The 13,760-nt window shown below is 41.5% G+C and overlaps 1 protein-coding gene across 4 annotated transcripts in view; it reads right to left on the bottom strand.

The window, feature by feature from the left end:
* Positions 1-13,760, bottom strand: part of fnbp1b (formin binding protein 1b) — a 170,024-nt gene that overhangs the window by 94,279 nt on the left and 61,985 nt on the right. For all 4 annotated transcript variants that reach the window (XM_072914153.1, XM_072914152.1, XM_072914154.1 and 1 more), the window contains exons 2-4: positions 10,991-11,106; positions 7,300-7,356; positions 2,807-2,954 (exon numbers count right to left, since the gene is read on the bottom strand). In XM_072914153.1, coding sequence (XP_072770254.1) covers positions 2,807-2,954; positions 7,300-7,356; positions 10,991-11,106 — 321 coding nt within the window. The remainder of the gene's footprint in view (positions 1-2,806; positions 2,955-7,299; positions 7,357-10,990; positions 11,107-13,760) is intronic.

The following is a 13,760-nucleotide window of genomic DNA, read 5'->3' as shown; positions in this document are numbered from 1 at the left end:
AGACTCAAGCCAGGCACGTTCTGCACTTCTGGCAAGCCTCTGGGTGAAGCTATATTTACTCAAGAATGACCTCAGCGCAGGGTGACGAGAGCATGCTCATAAATTGGGGCTTCTTAATTCCGTGTGGGCTTTTAAAATCCACATCCTGCAGTCAAGAGCAAAACAGGAATATCTCACAAAACAGTCTTAGCACAATGGGGATGTAACGGCATTGTAGATACTTCAAAATCAACACAATAATGCCGTGATGTCTGACGGTTTGAAGCGAAAATCTTGGAAGTGTAGTTTTTTTCTGGCGCTTTTGCATTGGTCGGTCTATCCCAGGGGTCGGCAACCCGCGGCTCCGGAGCCGCATGCGGCCCTTTGATCACTCTGATGCGGCTCAGCTGCATACTTGCCGACCCCCCCGATTTTCCCGGGAGACTCCCGGATTTCAGTGCCTCTCGCAGAAAACTCCCGAAATTAATATTCTCCGATTTTCTCACCCTTACAATAATAATAAGGGCGTGCCATGATGGTACAGCATTTAGCACCCTCTACAACCTGTACAAACAGCATGCCAGCACAGCCTCTTGTTATATGCATCTTCTGCTTGCATACGTAAGTGACAGCAAGGCATACTTGGTCAACAGCCACACAAGTTACACTGACGGTGGCCATATAAAACAACTTTAACACTCTTACTAATAATGCGCCACACTTTGAACCAAAACCAAACAAGAATGACAAACACATTTCGGGAGAACATCTGCACCTTAACACAACATAAACACAACAGAACAAATACCCAGAATCCCATGCAGCCCTGACTCTTCCGGGCTACATTATACACCCCCGCTACCACCAAACCCCCCCCCCCCCCTTCTGTGCGTCAGTTGAGGTGGGCGGGGTTTGGTAGCGGGGGTGTAGAATGTAGCCCGGAAGAGTTAGGGCTGCATGGGATTCTGGGTATTTGTTCTGCTGTGTTTATGTTGTGTTACGGTGCAGATGTTCTCCCAAAATGTGTTTGTCATTCTTGTTTGGTGTGGGTTCAAAGTGTGGCGCATTATTAGTAAGAGTGTTAAAGTTTTTTATACCGCCACCGTCAGTGTGACCTGTGTGGTTGTTGAGCAAGTATGCCTTGTTGTCACTTACGTGAGCAAGCAGAAGCCTCATACAACGTGTGGCTGGGCCGATACGCTGGTTGTAGTGGACGCTAAATGCTGTACCATCACGGCACGTTTGAGAGAATAGTTGCCCTGAAATTCATAGTCTGCCGGAAAAATCGGGAGGGTTGATAAGTATGACGCTGTCAAGCGCCATTCATATAAAACCCGCGGGCCGCACTAACGTTCAATTCACATATTAAGGTGTGGGCCGCGTGTCTGAGACCCTTGGTTTATACATAGCACAAAGCAAAAAAAAACTTTGTATGCAGTGTTATTTCATTTTAAATTTCAAAAGATTTTTGTGGCTCCAATTGTTTTCTTTAATTTGTGAAACTGGTCAAAATGGCTCTTTGACTGGTGAAGGTTGCCGACCCCTGGTCTATACGGAGGCTAATTTGTGTCTTTCTTACGAAAGCTTCTTTTTGACACTGAATTTATGTAACTGAATTTTTTGCATTTGCATTTTACAATAAATTACGCTGACAATTTTCTGCTTACCGACCTCGAAGCAATTTTATTTGGTACATAGTGTAATGATAAGTGTGACCGGTAGATGGCAGTCAAACATACAGAGATACGTGTAGACTGCACTATGATGGCAATATGACTCAAGTAAACAACACCAACATTTTATATGTTCCATTGAAAATATAGAACATTACACACGGCGCTCAAAAATCTATCAAAATGTTTTAGTTCGACTTTGGTAAGCCATGAAACTGCACCGCTTGATGATTAAACATACGAGTATTATTATGGTGTGTGTATAAGGTAAGACAATATCTGGTGTTTTGTTTCGCAATAGTATGCAAAAGCAACTTTTCTTACCTTCTGGTACTTGCTGATCTGTATTTGGGATCTGCATAAATTCTGAAAAATTGCGCGGGTCCGCCTTGGTAGTCCGTGCCGACACCGTAGTCGATAAGCTTCTTCTTTTTCCCTATCTTTTTGTTATGGGACATTCCTCCTCCGCTGTTGCCATTTCTAATATAAAGTAGTGTAAAGTTCTTACTTATATCTGTCAGTAAACTTGCCATGAAAGCGCTAAAACATACCGGTGTAGTGAGTTTACATTATTCACCCAAGGAACTTTAGTTATTAGAGAGTTCCGGTCGGACGGTTTTTCACGGGACACCTTGTTGTTGTTTCCGTATGAGGAGATGCTGCTCCGTTATTGATTGAAGTAAAGTCTGAATGTCATTAAAACAGTTAGTGCCATCTTTTGACACTTCTTCCACTCCCGACCTTGCACGCTACACTGCTACAACAAAAATGACGGCTTGAAAATGATCTGTAAAACATAATCCATGCAACATTTTGACCAAAGAACCACCATTACATGTTATGTAGACCACAAGGAAGTGTTTTCCATTTAGAAAAAAAAAAAATAATAATGACTCCTTTAATGCGCCCTATAATCCAGTGGGCACCTTATATATGAAAAAAGATTGAAAATAGACCATTCATCGGCAGTGTGCTTTATGGTCCTGAAAATACGGTATACATTTGTTGAAAGAAACAATAGTCATAGGCAATGCAGCAACTGCTTTGACTTTAAAGATGCGTTTTTAAATATTTTTAGGATCCATTTTCATCTAGCTAAACAACCAGCATGACCGTTTGCATCCCTATTCAGTTGAAAAGAGCCTTTTTCTTACCGATTTCCTCTCAGCTTTGAGATCCTGCAGGTAGCGCGACAGCTCGGCGATGATCTGCGACGTTAAGTTCTCTGCGATCACCTCGTGTTGCCCCGCATAGTCGTTGAGTTCGTTGAGCGTCGTCAGGAAGGCTCGGCAGAACGTGTACCTGGCGGAACATGAGGCGACAGGTCAGGGAAAATTGTCATTCCATTCAGGAAGTAACATGTTAAAGGGGAACATTATCACAATTTTAGAAGGGTTAAAACCATTAAAAATCTGTTTTTTTCAAAATTTTAGCCATCACGCAATATCCCTAAAAAAAGCTTTAAAGTGCCTGATTTTAACCATCGTTATATACACCCGTCCATTTTCCTGTGATGTCACATAGTGATGCCAACACAAACAAACATGGCGCATAGAACAGCAAGATATAGCGACATTAGCTCGGATTCAGACTCGGATTTCAGCGGCTTAAGCGATTCAACAGATTATGCATGTATTGAAACGGATGGTTGTAGTGTGGAGGCAGGTAGCGAAAACGAAATTGAAGAAGAAACTGAAGCTATTGAGCCATATCGGTTTGAACCGTATGCAAGCGAAACCGACGAAAACGACACGACAGCCAGCGACACGGGAGAAAGCGAGGACGAATTCGGCGATCGCCTTCTAACCAACGATTGGTATGTGTTTGTTTGGCATTAAAGGAAACTAACAACTATGAACTAGGTTTACAGCATATGAAATACATTTGGCAACAACATGCACTTTGAGAGTGCAGACAGCCCAGTTTTCATCAATTAATATATTCTGTAGACATACCCTCATCCGCTCTCTTTTCCTGAAAGCTGATCTGTCCAGTTTTGGAGTTGATGTCAGCAGGCCAGGGAAGCTAGGGTCAATATTCTTCTCTTGATCATCTTCGGTGGCATAAGGGACGGTGTGAGCCAAGACATCCAGGGGGTTTAGCTCGCTCGTCTGCGGGAACAAACTGCCGCCATTGCTTGCCGTGCTACCGAGGGCCTTTGTCCCTGAATTGCTCACACACTCCGGCAGATTCAATGGGGGTCTGGCGGCAGATTTCTTTGACTTTATCGTTGGAAATGCATCTGCTTTGAGTGTCGCAGGATATCCACACATTCTTGCCATCTCTGTTGTAGCATAGCTTTCGTCGGTAAAGTGTGCGGAACAAACGTCCAATTTCTTGCCACTTTCGCATCTTTGGGCCACTGGTGCAACTTGAATCCGTCCCTGTTCGTGTTGTTACACCCTCCGACAACACACCGACGAGGCATGATGTCTCCAAGGTTCGGAAAACAGTCGAAAAAACGGAAAATAATAGAGCTGATTTGACTCGGTGTTTGTAATGTGTTTGACAAAATGGCGGATTACTTCCCGATGTGTTGCGACGTCATCGCTCCGAGTGCGAATAATAGAAAGGCGTTTAATTCACCAAAATTCACCCATTTAGAGTTCGGAAATCGGTTAAAAAAATATATGGTCTTTTTTCTGCAACATCAAGGTATATATTGACGCTTACATAGGTCTGGTGATAGTGTTCCCCTTTAACTGTGTTTCCCACAGATTGGCAATCTATTTGTGGCGGCGGGGGTGTGGCCTTGGAAGTGTCAAGTCACCATACTAGGGATGTAACGATAAACCGTAACAATGATAACCGCGGTAAAGGTTCCGACGGTTAGTATTAGTGTTTTTATTGAAAAACTGTGATTGATAACTGCACTTTGCTACTAAACCCACGGACTGACTGGCACCACCTCGCTATCTTAAATGCTAACATAAAAACAAAAGACACTGACGTTTTTCCCCCATTAAGAAGTGACATACCACAATGTAAACATATATAAACACATTACTGTCCGAGCAACCAAAGTAACCTACAAGCTATGCTCTTTAAAGTCAGAGTGATGGTTCTATACAGAGTTGTTTTTAGAATACGTTCAAGGACCGCTGCACAGAGTAGGACACCACAGCGCTCACCAGATATGAATAATAATAATAGATTTTATTAGGCACTTTTATCATTTTTTATCTTAAAGTGCTACAGTAAAAACTAACATTTTAAACAATTTAAATCTTAGCCATAAAACAGATTTAAAACTAAAACACTGTCAGTATAAGAAACACAAAATATGCAAAACAGTGACTTTTTAATAGTGTGTTATAGTTACTAAAAAATACTTGGTCACAAGATTTCAGCACAAGAATACCCTGATAATGATTATAGTGATAATTTTGGGCACCATAACGGTGAACTAAAATTGTTATAACGTTACATTCTTACTTTGTATAATATACATATTTTATTTAAACGGCTAAACAATGTTATAGATATATTTAAAGGCAAATATTTGTTATTGGTTATTTGTATTAACATGAAGTGAAGTGAATTATATTTATATAGCGCTTTTTCTCTAGTGACTCAAAGCGCTTTACATTGTGAAACCCAATATCTAAGTCACATTTTTTTAAACCAGTGTGGGTGGCACTGGGAGCAGGTGGGTAAAGTGTCTTGCCCAAGGACACAACGGCAGTGACTAGGATGGCAGAAGCGGGGATCGAACCTGGAACCCTCAAGTTGCTCTACCAACCGAGCTATACCGCCCCAACATATGTTTTTCTTGCGATTTGCTTTATTTTTTCAAATTGTTGCTGCACATATTATTATTCTGTCCTCCATGATTGTTGGACTTTAGTTTGACTTATAGCTTAAAGGCCTACTGAAACCCACTACTACCGACCACGCAGTCTGATAGTTTATACATCAATGATGAAATCTTAACATTGCAACACATGCCAATACGGCCAGGTTAGCTTACTAAAGTGCAATTTTAAATTTTGCGCGAAATATCCTGCTGAAAACGTCTCGGTATGATGACGTCAGCGCGTGACGTCACGGATTGTAGAGGACATTTTGGGACAGCATGGTGGCCAGCTATTAAGTCGTCTGTTTTCATCGCAAAATTCCACAGTATTCTGGACATCTGTGTTGGTGAATCTTTTGCAATTTGTTCAATGAACAATGGAGACAGCAAAGAAGAAAGCTGTAGGTGGGAAGCGGTGTATTGCGGGCGGCTTCAGCAACACAAACACAGCCGGTGTTTCATTGTTTACATTCCCGAAAGATGACAGTCAAGCTTTACCATTGGCCTGTGGAGAACTGAGACGACAGAGACTCTTACCAGGAGGACTTTGAGTTGGATACGCAGACGCGGTACCGTGAGTACGCATGCAGCTGCGGCTTCCAAACATTTGATCGCTTGCCCGTACGTGCGTGCCGCTATGTGCATGTCACGTACGTAACTTTGGGGACTTTGGGGAAATATATGTGCTGTATGAACTTTGGGGAGGTGAACGGTACTTTGGGCTGTGGGATTGAGTGTGTTGTGCAGGTGTTTGAGTTGTATTGGCGGGTTATATGGACGGTGTTTGTTATGCGGGATTAATTTGTGGCATATTAAATATAAGCCTGGTTGTGTTGTGGCTAATAGAGTATATATATGTCTTGTGTTTATTTACTGTTTTAGTCATTCCCAGCTGAATATCAGGTCCCACCCGTCTCTCACAGCATCTTCCCTATCTGAATCGCTCCCACTGCCCTCTAGTCCTTCACTCTCACTTTCCTCATCCACAAATCTTTTATCCTCGCTCAAATTAATGGGGAAATTGTCGCTTTCTCGGTCCGAATCGCTCTCGCTGCTGGTGGCCATGATTGTAAACAATGTGCAGATGTGAGGAGCTCCACAACCTGTGACGTCACACTACTCGTCTGCTACTTCCGGTACAGGCAAGGCTTTTTTATCAGCGACCAAAAGTTGCGAACTTTATCGTCGATGTTCTCTACTAAATCCTTTCAGCAAAAATATGGCAATATCGCGAAATGATCAAGTATGACACATAGAATATCCCCGTTTAAATAAGAAAATCACATTTCAGTAGGCCTTTAACAGTCCTTTATATTAGAGATGAAAAAAACCTCCAACTTGAAGTTGTTTACTGATCGTCTCCACATGAAGTCACACAAATCTAATAAGCACACAAAGGAACGTACGTTAATAAACATATGACGTGTACATGCATGGAGGGATCGTGTTAAATTGACACAAAAGCAGGTTGGCTCGTATGCTGCTAGCTTTATGCTAACATACAATGGACGAGCCCATTGACAGGCTAACGAAAATTAGCATCGCGATTGTTCTAAACTTTTTCCAACGTTTTTAACAGATGAGATTTAAACGGAACAAAGGGACAAAAAACAACTAATGCATTACTACTTACAGGCTTTTAGTCACCAAACAAAACAGAAACTACTACCAGGTTAGTTCGTTGCTCAAAACCCATCCATCCATTTGCTACCGCTTGTCCCTTTCCTCAAACTCTACTTCTAAAACAAATAACATAGTCGATGTCCTGTGGAAAATATTTGCCAGGATATGCAACATATTTCATTTGCAAACCGCCACAACTATCGAGAAGTTGAAAGTGTTGCAACTTACTTGCTTTCTTCCTCTTCTCGAGAGTTCTTCTTGGGTTGGTACTTCTTTGATAAATTCCTGCAAGGACAAAGGATAGCGCTGATGAATGAAGATGGCTGCTCCACCATTGCCATTATCGTTGTCTCGACACAGCCCCTTGTGGACCTGCCAGAGCTCCACGCCAGTCGTTTCCGCTGAGTGCTTTCTGTTCCGGCTACGACATCTCCATCCTTCTCCTCGCCGGGTCATAAATTATGCCCCACCCGTCCACATCCCCGGGGGTTAAACGCAGAACCAGTCACCAGAAACAAGCATGCTTTTTCTAACATGGCCTTTTGTCAGCAGACGTGGGTATGAGAGAAGGGATGCTGCTCTGTCGTCAACACATAAAATGTGTCGAGAATCACAAAGACCCGTTGTCAAGAACTAAATCAACAAACATAAAACTGCAGAATTTAGAGGGATATTTCAATGTGCCAAAAACGAGACACAAGCATTAATATTCAATAATACACGAGACACGGTGGGGGGGAATCCATGTAACATGCGTCTGCACTCCATCCAGCTTAATCTGCGCTCATCCCCGACGCCTCCATTCCCTGCTGGTGTGTGCACTGTTGCTAGGCAGATAAACTAGTGTCGCTCTCCCGAGTCGTCCTCTAATTATAGCACAAGTCGTTGTCCAGTCACTCACGTTACAGTAGACCGACAGTGTTGGTCCATTCACAGAAATACATATAGGTTTTTTTTGTAAGTAAAGCATTGAGGATTAAAAAAAAAAGCATTGTTGCTGCAAATTCCCTTGCAATTTCCACCATATCCTAGTGTCTTCTGGTAGAAAGGGGTGTCCAAAGTGCTGCCATTTGGCACATTCTAAAAATATTATTTAAAACATTTTTAATAAATGAGCAAAAGAGGTTAAATGTAACGTGAAAAAGTGGCAATGTTGACCCATGCAGGCTATTTTTTTTTCTTTAAAGCTAAAAATTTATAAAAATTAGAGATGTCCGATAATGGCTTTTTTGCCGATATCCAATATTCCGATATTCTCCAACTCTTAATTACCGATACCGATATATACAGTCGTAGAATAAACACATTATTATGCCTAATTTTGTTGTGATGCCCCGCTGGATGCATTAAACAATGTAACAAGGTTTTCCAAAATAAATCAACTCAAGTTATGGAACAAAAAGTGCCAACATGGCACTGCCATATTTATTATTGAAGTCACAAAGTGCATTATTTTTTTTAACATGCCTCAAAACAGCAGCTTGGAATTTGGGACATGCTCTCCCTGAGAGAGCATGAGGAGGTTGAGGTGGGCGGGGTGTGTATATTGTAGTGTCCCGGAAGAGTTAGTGCTGCAAGGGGTTCTGGGTATTTGTTCTGTTGTGTTTATGTTGTGTTACGGTGCGGATGTTCTCCCGAAATGTGTTTGTCATTCTTGTTTGGTGTGGGTTCACAGTGTGGCGCATATTTGTAACAGTGTTAAAGTTGTTTATATGGCCACCCTCAGTATGACCTGTATGGCTGTTGACCAAGTATGCCTGCATTCACTTGTGTGTGTATATTGTAGTGTCCCGGAAGAGTTAGTGCTGCAAGGGGTTCTGGGTATTTGTTCTGTTGTGTTTATGTTGTGTTACAGTGCGGATGTTCTCCCGAAATGTGTTTGTCATTCTTGTTTGGTGTGGGTTCACAGTGTGGCGCATATTTGTAACAGTGTTAAAGTTGTTTATACGGCCACCCTCAGTGTGACCTGTATGGCTGTTGACCAAGTATGCCTGCATTCACTTGTGTGTGTATATTGTAGTGTCCCGGAAGAGTTAGTGCTGCAAGGGGTTCTGGGTATTTGTTCTGTTGTGTTTATGTTGTGTTACGATACAGCTGTTCTCCCGAAATGTGTTGTTTGGTGTGGGTTCACAGTGTGGCGCATATTTGTAACAGTGTTAAAGTTGTTTATACGGCCACCCTCAGTGTGACCTGTACGGCTGTTGACTAAGAATGCGTTGCATTCAATTGTGTGTGTGAAAAACCGTAGATATGTGATTGGGCCGGCACGCAAAGGCAGTGCCTTTAAGGTTTATTGGCACTCTGTACTTCTCCCTACGTCCGTGTACACAGCAGCGTTTTAAAAAGTCATCAATTTTACATTTTGAAACCGATACCGATAATTTCCGATATTACATTTTAAAGCATTTATCGGCCGTCCGATATAATCGGACATCTCTAATAAAAATGTATGTTTTTATTCAAGGTTCCAATAACTTCACATAAAAAAGGGCATCACACAAATGAAAAATTCACAAAAAATAAAAATCTATAACGATGAATAGTTCTGACATGGATTTAGAGACTTAAGTGGTACAAGTAAAATAAAAAAATTCTCACCTCAGTATTTTTTGTGAGATTTGTTATTGTCGTTGCTTGAAAAAAAAAAAGACTGACTTAAAATCAACGGTGTTTTGAATTATTGACCTAGTTAAGGTTCCAATTACTTCACATCAAATATTTTACTTAGAATTTTTTGGGAGGAAAATATCACATGAGTGTTTGCCATATAAAAAAAACAGGGTTTTCATTGACAAAAAGGGAATTAAACATTACAAAGAAAACATTATTACATTTCTTTACCAGAGAGACCTAGATTTGAGTGTTGAATAATAACAAAAATAATATCATATGACTTACAGTATTTTTAACTTTTTTTTTATGACTGAGACCTTTCCGGGTCCTGCGGATCAAACTTGAGGGGCACCCTAAAGGTTAAAACATATCTAAATATTTGAAAATTTAATTTTTCAGTGTGCAACCCACAGTGAAAAAGGTTTAGACACCCGTGAGCTACTGTGTCATGGATCATGTCCAACTGCAATTTGGGGGGCACGAATGCATCACCCCGCCTGGACCAGACTGGAAGCATTGTGCATGTTTACATCACTGTCATTGGAAGAGGATTATTTGTGGATTAGTGGACGCGTGTGGCTAGTATGCTTGCAATGGTGAATAATCTGCGTTTAAAAAAGTCTAAAGATGACTTTTACAAGAGTTGTATTTCTATTGTGTTAGTAGTAGTTGTCTTTTCCTTCTCGTTGAATACTAGGGAATGCATGTAAACACAGACTAGTCGTCCTATGATCGCACACTGATTTGAATCTAAAGAAAAAAAGGAGGACACGCCTGCTGGGATTTGCCAAAGCGGTGTTGCTATGGCAATGCAGCATTGGTATTGGCTAGTCAAAATAGCATTGGGGGGGCTGAGAGTCCATACTTAGAGCATTAACCATATTGCCAGGCCTCTTTAAAGATGACTAATGGAGGAAGGGGGGGTAATCTCGCTCACTGTGTTAATCATGCCTTCGGAAGGCTGCTCATACGCTCGTTGGAAATGGCCACTTGTGGTTGGAGGAGCACAAATCTGGGTCAGACCAGGGGCTCACAATGCTGATACCTACATGTTGCTATGGAAACACAAGCCCCCCCCTAACACACACACTACCACACACGCAGACTTCCTCATGCCTGAAGCAGAAGTCATCAACAAGGGGAGGTGGAGAGACGACTGATCCTGCGCCACTATAGCCGTGGTTTCACTCTGCACTCGCAGGTCAGAGGGTCACGGGTCGGGGTCAACTCGGAACCGAGCCGCGGGAGATTCGCCCCTCCGGATAAGTCACCCTGCATAGAGAGGCTGCCCAGTCCAAGCACTCACCTAATTTGTTTTGCATAGTTGGTTTCTATCTCCGACCTCTCCTTGACGAACTTTGTGTACCTCTCCAGAAACTCGATCCCGCACTGCGTATGCTTCTCCAAGTTGTCAAATTGATCCTGCGGGAGAGAAGGAGCGGGGATTAATGGCGGGCGCATAAATCGTTAGAAACGTAGCGGTATATAAAATGAATCGCATGGCACCGACTCATTTTCTTTGAAATATTACCATGAGAAACGGCGACGCTACACAAACTGTGTGAGTGGGTACGAGACATTAAGTTAAAGGGCCAATGATTGTCACACACACACTAGGTGTGGTGAAATTATCCTCTGCATTTGACCCATCCCCACAGGGGAGCAGTGAGCAGCAGCGGTGTCCGCGCCCGGGAATCATTTGGTGATTTAACCCCCAATTCCAACCCTTGATGCTGAGTGCCAAGCAGGGAGGTAACCCGCTACTTTTCTCTATGCTTAGAACCCTGCAGCTTATAAAACGGTGCGGCCATTTTTGGGTTTTTTTTCTTCACTAATGGTCATAATGCAAATACTTTCCATAAAACACATTCAAATACATTGAAATGGTGTGTCATTGCTTGTGCTACGGCGCCATTTTTAGGACGAGTTTGTTCACTGCAGGGGCTGCTGGGTGAATGGCGACAGTGTTGCTGTAGAAGTGGTTCCGTCTTCTAGCCGTCCATAGCGTTCTTACACATATGGATTCTTCGTCCATCACTCCAGGCAACGTTTGTAAATTTTACAATATAACTAAAACAATTCTTACTTACTAAACCGGCCCGTGTGTGATGTTTGTTGGGAGTGTTTTCATGCATATTTGTACGTGCTATCGTAATGTAATGAAGCTAGCATTGCTAGCATTAGCACATATGCTAATATGAACACATTATTAACTTACAATTGCAGAATTTTTGTCGTCCATAGCGTTCCTACATGTATGGATTCTTCGTCCGTCACTCCAGGCAACGTTTGTACATTTTACAATATAACTAAAACAATTCTTACTTACTAAACCGTCCCGTGTGTGATGTTTGTTGGGAGTGTTTTCATGCATAATTGTACGTGCTATTATTGTAATGTAATGAAGCTAGCGTTATTAGCATTAGCACATATGCTAACACGTTGATGAGTGTCTGTTGATATTATTACCTTACAATGGCATTATTTTTGTTTTGTTTTTAAGTTTCGTAAATTCACTAAAGACGTCACCGTGGAGTTATTGAGTCTGTTTAGCTGACTGGAGAGGTAGCTTCCGCAGCTAGTGGGTCCATGACGATGACTTCTGTTTTGTTTGATCAACCGTTTTACTGCCGTGTTACAGACGCCCTTTGTAAACAATTAAGGTATGTCAATAAACATTTAGAAAATGTTTTTGCATAAATAATTCATTTCACAACGTGAATATCTGCGACTTATAGTCCGGTGCGACCAATACATGGAAAACAATAATTATTTTTAAAAAATTAGTCTTTGTAGCTTATATATATATATATATATATATATATATATATATATATATATATATATATATATATATATAGTCCGGAAAATATGAATACATTTGTAGCCACTGCTGCCCTGGGGCAGACTGACAGAAGCGTGGCTTGCCAGTTTGCGCCTACGGCCCCTCAATCAAACTAGAAACCCGATAGTTGCTGGACGACTGCTCTACCGTCTGAACCACGCCACCCAGTACCACCTGCTTTGGCCAACAGGCGGGCTTACCACGATAGCTAACAGTCACATCGTCAGAATGAGGGTTAATTTGTTCTCCCTGCACACGACAAAGACTAAATGACAGATAAAGTAGTGATTAATCAATTAATATTCTCGTACGCTAACATTAGCATGCTAACTTTTTCAGCTAATTTTACACTTTTCTTTCAAATTCTGCAGTCATACACCAACCATAGAGTCAGTATGTGACTCATGCCAGCTGAAAAACTTAGCATGCTATTGTTAGCATGCGTGCTAACAGTGAACAATTGTCACATACCAAGTTATATTATGTTGCTTTGAGTAATCGCTTAATGAGAGTAACTGATAAAAACATGGTCAAATCTGGACGCACATCGCCAGAATGAAGGTTAATTTGTTCTCCCTGCACACGACAAAGACTAAATGACAAATAAAGTAGTGATTGATCAATTAATATTCTAGTATGCTAACGTTAGCATGCTAACTTTTTCAGCATTTTACACTTTTCTCTCAAATTCTGCAGTCATACACCATAGAGTCAGTATGTGACTCATGCCAGCTGAAAAACTTAGCATGCTATTGTTAGCATGCGTGCTAACAGTTAACAATTGTCACATACGAAGTTATATTATGTTGCTTCGAGTAATCGCTTAATGAGAGTAACTGATAAAAACATGGTAAAATCTGGACGCACATCGTCAGAATGAAGGTTCAGTTGTTCTCCCTGCACACGACAAAGACTAAATGACAGATAAAGTAGTGATTAATCAATTAATATTCTAGTATGCTAACGTTAGCATGCTAACTTTTTCAGCATTTTACACTTTTCTCTCAAATTCTGCAGTCATACACCATAGAGTCAGTATGTGACTCATGCCAGCTGAAAAACTTAGCATGCTATTGTTAGCATGCGTGCTAACAGTTAACAATTGTCACATACAAAGTTATATTATGTTGCTTCGAGTAATCGCTTAATGAGAGTAACTGATAAAAACATGGTAAAATCTGGACGCACATCGTCAGAATGAGGGTTAATTTGTTCTCCCTGCACACGACAA

This window comes from Nerophis lumbriciformis, linkage group LG11, assembly GCF_033978685.3.
Source record: "Nerophis lumbriciformis linkage group LG11, RoL_Nlum_v2.1, whole genome shotgun sequence".
Taxonomy (NCBI): domain Eukaryota; kingdom Metazoa; phylum Chordata; class Actinopteri; order Syngnathiformes; family Syngnathidae; genus Nerophis; species Nerophis lumbriciformis.
Note: the sequence above shows the minus strand (reverse complement) of the source record. Positions and strands in the feature narration are given on the sequence as shown.